Here is a 7054-nt window from a genome sequence, read left to right as displayed (position 1 = left end):
GTGGAGTGGGTGCCATAGCTCTTGTCAGAAGACACGTTTCCGGAAACCATTATCTCCTTCTACCAAGGATTCACAGGATTGAACATAGGGTGTGTCAGCTCATGGATGGAGTGCTTATTCCTGCTGAGCCCTGCCTTCTATCTCCAGCACCAAGTAAATAAAGGCAAGCATCTGGCCCGTCAGGATCATTCTTCCCCAAGGTCCGTGCCAGCTAAACTCAAAACAACTCTTCCCTTGTCAGACAGAAGCAAGCTGATAGGGTATGCATGCGAATTCGCACTGTTAAAGACCATAGATGGTGCGTATGCACAGAGCACCTGACATGGGTTTTCTCCATTCCAGCTTCTTCGGTCCTCCGGGACAGGGCAGTGACTCCGCCGAGACGCAAGGGGGCGCGCGCGCGCCGGCTCGCCTTTCCCGCCAACTAGGCGGCGACGCAGCCCGGCCTCCCCCGCGGCGACCTCTTCGCGGGCGGGGCGGTTCCTGTTCCGGGTCGCGAAGCGCCCGGATGCGCACGTGCTTTATAAGCGCCGGGCGCCGCCCGCGCCTCCCTTTCTGAGCCCCGGCGGTGCGCGCCAGCGGAGCTCCCGTCAGCCTGCTCCGTCCTGACTCACCGCTGTTCGCTCCTGCAGAGGAACAAGTCGGTCAGGAAGCCGCGCCTCAGCCATGGTGAGGTGGGGGGACGGCGCCACGCGGCCCGGGGCGTCGGCGGGGCTCGACTTGCCGGGGCGCCGGGAGCGCAGAGCCCGGGAGAAGGGGCTCCCGCCGCGGCGAGCGGCCCGGGAGAGGGTCCGCCTGGCGGTTGTGGAGGCTTGGGCCGCCACTGACGGGTCGCTGTTTGTTTTTCCCGCCTGGGTGATCGCAGGCATTTAAAGATACCGGAAAGACGCCCGTGGAGCCCGAAGTGGCGATTCACCGAATCCGAATCACGCTCACCAGCCGCAACGTGAAGTCGCTGGAGAAAGGTCAGTACGGGGCTGGGGGGGGGGGACTTGGTGGCGCCTGGCGCGGTCACTGGGGCGCGGTCGGCGATGAGGAGATGACCTACTGTGTTGAATTAGGGTGATAGTTCTTATACGCTATTCTGAGCCGATTGGCGGACTTGTTTTAAACGATTCGAGTCATTCTGAGTTAACTGAGAGGCCACGCTTTTTCTTCACCCGCAGTTTGTGCGGACTTGATCAGAGGCGCCAAGGAGAAGAATCTGAAAGTGAAAGGACCGGTGCGCATGCCTACCAAGGTAAGCGACAGGTAGACTCTGGTACTGGTGTACACAGGTGGGGAGGGGGCAGTTCAAGGATGGTTTGCCAAAATTTACATTCTTAAATTAAGATTACAAACAAGTTATTAGGGGCCAACTGTCTGGTGGTGATTGAGTATGATGGCCTTTCTTAAAGCAAACTCCAAGAGATCTACTGTCTTGTAAAAGTTGCCGAAACCTGTTAAGATGCGGAGAAAATGGTTCGGGAATGGACTAGTTAATTTTTGTTTTCTTGCAGACTTTGAGAATCACTACCAGAAAGACACCTTGTGGTGAAGGTTCCAAGACATGGGATCGTTTCCAGATGAGGATCCACAAGCGGCTCATTGATTTACATAGTCCTTCGGAGATTGTTAAGCAGATTACTTCCATCAGTATTGAGCCGGGAGTTGAGGTTGAAGTGACCATTGCAGATGCCTAAGACAACTGAATAAATCGACTTGTCAAATTTTGCTGGCTTTTGTTCAGGATTGTTTTTTTTAATTCATGTTTGAGTGTAAATGTGTGTGTGTCACAGGGGTGCCAGATGTTCTTTGAACCACCGTGTAGATGCTGGAAACGTAACCTGCATCCTCAGGGAAACTGAAGCATTCAACTGCTTTTAGAAATAAAGGTGTGTTACAGATTGGTCAAATGAAAAAGAAGAGGCGTTAGGTTTCCTGGAGGGGGCGCTAGGCCAATTTAGAGACAAAGTTGGGTTAGAAGACAGCAGGTTGCATCTTTGATCTTTAAGTCTGGGGGTTTTTCTGTTTTGGGATAGGGTCTCAGAACAGGTTGGCTTCATTAAGTATCAATCTTATTTGATTGCCTTTGCTCCCAGAGTACTGAAGTTAAGAGGCAGGGACCCCACTGTATTGGCCATTCTGGGTTATTTGAAATGGATTCTGCAGGACATGCTTAGAATTCTGCCTTCTCAATTATAGGCATGAGCCACTGTGCCTGGTTTGCTTACTAATGGATGTCCAAAGACTAGGGAGGAAAATTAGACCCAAGGTACCTTTTGCTGTTCCCGGTGGTTTGTGAAGGACAGGCTGGCCTCTCCCACACAGTAGTACTTGGAGTACTCATGTTACAAAATCACTACAACTTTTGGTTTAGGGGACTTAATATCTGGTGCTATGTTGAATTCAGGTACACATCAGAGCAGGTTTTAGTGAAGTATGTAGAAGCTGGTGTTGAGGTACATAGAACGTTTTAAATGCTCCTACAGGTTGTACTCTTAGTGTATTTTATACAGTGGATAAGTATATGAACACCTTTCTATTAGAAGTTTCTAGAAGTACTTAGTGAATAAATAATTGTGAAATAGTTTGAGGTTTCTCTATAGTCCTGGCTGGCCTTTAACTACCAGATTGACTTCTAAGAAATTTGCCTGCTTCTGGCTCCTGAGTGCTTATAAAGGTGCAAGTTATTTAATTTTTTACATAAATTGCACTTCATACATGCCTTTGTATATGGGCCTAGGCCTTTGCTTGTGGATGACTGTCTTGTTTGATTATTACATTTACTGACTTGCTACCTTAGTCTTTAAGCCCACTTGCCTGGGAGTGGTACCTTCTCAAAGTGGGCTGTATATTAACAGTTAACAGTGGAAATGACCAACAGGTTATTCCAATGGAGGTAGTTACCTTTTCCTGAGTGAAAATTAGATGGCAAGAACCAGCCCCTGAACAGCTATGTGTGTTACTCAGCATCTTGAGTTACCTGAAAGATTTTTCTAGGAAAACATTTAGGGCCGAAGAATTTTTGTGTGTGTGTGGGTAAAGAAAGTTGAATCTTCACCCACGAATTGTTTCCATTTAGTATGTAAAGTGCATGGGTTAAAGTTAATGCTTTAAAAATTAAAATTCAAACAATCTGGTAATTAAGGCCTTTAATCCCAGCAGAAACAGGTGGGTCTCTAGTGTCAAGGCCAGCTTGGTCTACATAGTTTACACCAGCCAGGACACTCTTAAAACTATTTGGAAGCCGGGTTTGATGGCACACGCCTTCAATCCCAGCACTTGGGAGGCAGAGGCAAGTGAATTTCTGAGTTTGAGGCCAACCTGGTCTACAGAGTGAGTTCCAGGACAGCCAGGGCTACACAGAAACCCTGGGGGAGGGGGGGCGGGAAGGAACTATTTGGAAATCAATACTTCTTGGAAAACCACTATTAGAGACCTGAATCTAAGGGCAGTTAACCAGGTAGTATAACCATGAGTCATTGACTGAATCTTGTATGAGTGAGTTAAAGGCAGAAGTTAACTTTTGATTGAGAGCACTGCTGTTTTAGAAATGCAACCTAGTAATTACCAGAGGCATTGAAGCCACTGTGGTCTCAGGTTTCTGCATCTGACATTGCTGGGACTTTGTGTGGGGCTTACAGGTGTAAAAACAGGCGGAAGGATGTTCAGTGGAAAGCTTTGGCTTCAGAATAAAATTCCAAATTGAGTTTCTTGGATCCGAAGGCCAGATCAAATTACAAGACTTCCTTATGACTAAATTCTTCAGTGACTTAGGATACTAATAGGATCTGCCTCAAAAGTGGATGTGGGTATTTTCGTTCTGCCTGAGACACACTTTGCATTGAAGCCAAGATTCACACGCTATGGGCATGGATTTCCTGAGGACATGCTAGCCTATGGTATGAGTTACTTGAAAGGATTCTTTGAGAAATCTGAGACCCCAGCTGTGATGATTTTAATGATCATGCTCAATGGAAAGTGGGGCAGTAACTGGAGAGCATTGCACAAATGAGGTTTTATCTTTTCAAACTAAGTGAAGTGAATCTTTATGTCCTTGGACTGGCATATTTTAAATCACACATCAAATGAAATTCCTGTTCAATTCCTATAAACAATTTATTTTTATTTCATATTTTGTGGTTACCATTTTCATTAACAGCATGCACCCTTCAATTGTGTCACTAAAACTAGGTTGTGCCATTTTCACCAATCTAGAAATTTTATCTTTTCAGGACCTAAACTCAATGCCTCACGTGTGCTAGGCAATTGGCTTATTTGTACAAACCCAGCATGCAGTGTGATTCTACAAATGTAGACAGCATGTAAATGAAATCTAAATAGTTTGAATTTGCATCCACTTTATGCTGTGAATCGCTCATACTGCTTTGTAAAATAGCAGTTATTCTGAAAGTGAGTCACATTATAAGATACTAGAACTTACTCCAGTGTCACAACTTGGTGCTCATCCAATATTTTTATTTTCATTCTATTTTCCCTTTCTAGCCACTTAACGGCCCTATTCTCTCTTCTTGGATTGGCCCTAGCTTTCACACAAGAAAACTTGAAGCATTGTTTTGCGCCTGGTTCAATATTTTGTCCTCAAGTTCTATCCATGTGTCCACAAATTCAAGGATTTTTTAAAATTTATTTTTCTGGCTAAATACTGGTATGTGGATAGTCTGTTATTTTTACTGTTGGCTGCATATCTGTAGCATATTTCTGTATTTGCAAAGAATATATTGAATGAATGTCCCTTAGTTAACCTCATTCCTCTTTAACAGTTTTGTAGGCATTTGCTATTCAAAGCACAATCTCAATTAAAATGTTTTTAATAGCATCTTTCCCCTTGGATGTGTAAAGAAAGTATTCTCAGAAGTCTGAATTTTTGTTGCATTGTAGATGTGTACAATCAGAGTTACAAGGGCTGGAAAATAGCTCACAGTGGGTAAAAGCCGTTTGTATCCTGACAGCCCGAGTTCAATCCCAGTATCTATAAGGTGGAAAAAAACCCAGCTCCTGCAAGTCATCTGACCCTCCACACACATAAATAATGCAATAAAAATTAATTAACCATTTAAAATATAAGCATAGACTAATTGCTCATGTGTGAACACTTTTCTGGGACATTTTAAGAGAAATTTTCAGTAAAACAACCAAAAAAAAAAAAATGCCTCTAAATGACTGAGTGCATTTATGTTCCCACCACCGTCAGAATGCCAAGGCATTATTTGTTCTATACACAATGGTTCTTTGAGTTCTGCTGTCGGTTTGCTCCATCTCTCTGGGACTCCTACTAACCTTAGCTTTGTTGCCTTCTAAACTGCTGCTTCCGTGAGTCCGTATAGTTTGTTTTTTTGTTTTGTTTTTTTCAGAGAATTTTTCTTTTTGGTTTTTGGTTGGTTGGATTTTGTTTTGTTGAGTCAGGGTTTCTCTGTGTAGCCCTAGCTGACCTAGAACTCAAGCTCACAGAGATCTGCCTGCTTTTGCCTCCTGAGAGCTGGGATTAAAGGCCTGTACCACCACCACTCTCAGACAGAGGTTTTCTTAACTGTCTTGCCTATCATTTCTGTTGATTTATTTTTCAACTTCATTGTCTTGAGTTTTTTAATATCTCACTGAAAGCTTCAAACATACAAAGACTGCTATAATGGTTCTAGCTTAGCTTTATAATGGTTTCTGTTATAACTTAGCCTTAAGGATTGTCGGTGGCTGTTGCTTATATTTCATGAATGACTATCTACTCCGCTCAGAATATTTTGAATTCAATTTCAGTCATAATGTTTTAGCATATATGCTAAAAGATAACGCTTAATTGTATGGGTGAGAGAGCTTTTTCTAAATGTCTGTGCACCACATGTATACCTGGTGCTGAAGGAGGATAGAAGAGAAAGTGGATCCCTGGAGCTGGAGTTGGAGCTGCCAGGAGACTGCTGGCAATTAAACGCCAACCCTTGGAAAGAGAAACAAGTGCTCCCAACCAGTCAGTCACACACCCCCCCCCCCCCCCCCCCCCAGCCACTGAAAGATAAGCCTTTAACAAGATCAAGCTAGCCAAAATTCTGGAGTGGAAAGTGGGGCTACTGTCCACGGCCCACCCCAATCTGAGGAACTGTTGGCAGTTGATAGCTGCTGAGGGAAGGAGAATCACTCTTAAGAGTGTTCTTTCTGGTAGGTTCCCCATGTTTCAGCGAATGGCTCCACGCTCATGCACTAACTGGGTTTAGTAGGTTAGCCAAAAATAGAAGAAAAAAGATGAGGTTGGGAGGGGAATATGGTGGGAGAGATATGAAGGAGTTGGAAAATAGAGGTTAGATATGGTATTTTATTGTATATGTATATCGAAATCTCAATAACAAAAATTATAGAGAAAAGTTATAATTTAAAATTTTTCAGTATAATTATAGTAATACTGTGTAACAGATCCCCAAAACTTTCTCTTTTAAAACGGAAATTCTCAACCCTTAAATCCACCCTTAGCCCTCTAGCACCTACCATTGTTTCTGTTTTATGAGCCAGTGTCTTGTATAGCCTAGACTGGTTTCAACTTGCTTAGATAGCTAGAGCTGGCTGGAACTACTGCTCTTCCTGGCTCAGCCTTCAGAGTGCTGGGGATAATAGATAAGTCAATAACTCTATGCCTGAGTTATTGACTTATGTATATGAAAAGACTCTGCATTTGGTGTCATACCAAGGAAATCACTAAATATTTCTATGCAGCTTTTCCATGAGGTTGTACGTCTTACAGTTGTATTGGTAACCCATTAAACTAAAGAAAATGATCATTTAAACTTAGAATGTCAAAATGATTTGGGGAAAATTATTAATCCATGACCTATAAAATTCTTATGAATACATGAAAGTGTCTCTTACTGTTACTTTAGTTGTAAGGGGGAATAAGAAAAAGTTAATATTTAGTGTGCTGAAGCCACTCTCATCCTTTGTCTTACTTTGCTCACCCTACATTCATTTTCTGCATTCCAGAATTGTGGCCATCCTGGTCTACAGAGTGAGTTTCAGGACAGCCAGGGCTACACAGAGAAACCCTGTCTCAAAAAACCAAAACAAACCA

At 43.5% G+C, this 7054-nt stretch overlaps 1 protein-coding gene and 1 non-coding gene across 2 annotated transcripts; both read left to right on the top strand.

Moving 5' to 3' along the window:
• Positions 1 to 543: 543 nt before the first annotated feature.
• On the top strand, positions 544 to 1713 carry Rps20 (ribosomal protein S20). The gene is made up of 4 exons (XM_021222264.2): positions 544 to 669; positions 866 to 965; positions 1167 to 1240; positions 1500 to 1713. The coding sequence occupies exons 1-4, from the start codon at positions 667 to 669 to the stop codon at positions 1680 to 1682; spliced, it is 360 nt and encodes a 119-aa protein (XP_021077923.1). The 5' UTR covers positions 544 to 666; the 3' UTR covers positions 1683 to 1713.
• LOC115063005 lies at positions 1027 to 1095 on the top strand. Its single transcript, XR_003842889.1, has one exon. It is a non-coding gene; the product is annotated as a small nucleolar RNA U54 (small nucleolar RNA).
• Positions 1714 to 7054: the final 5341 nt, after the last annotated feature.

The sequence above is a fragment of the Mus pahari genome, chromosome 22, assembly GCF_900095145.1.
Source record: "Mus pahari chromosome 22, PAHARI_EIJ_v1.1, whole genome shotgun sequence".
Classification (NCBI taxonomy): Eukaryota; Metazoa; Chordata; class Mammalia; order Rodentia; family Muridae; genus Mus; species Mus pahari.
Note: the sequence above shows the minus strand (reverse complement) of the source record. Positions and strands in the feature narration are given on the sequence as shown.

Coding starts and splice junctions, on each gene's coding strand:
- Rps20 (XM_021222264.2), top strand. Junction 966..1,166: donor CGTGAAGTCGCTGGAGAAAG/GTCAGTACGGGG, acceptor CTTCACCCGCAG/TTTGTGCGGACTTGATCAGA. Junction 1,241..1,499: donor CGGTGCGCATGCCTACCAAG/GTAAGCGACAGG, acceptor GTTTTCTTGCAG/ACTTTGAGAATCACTACCAG.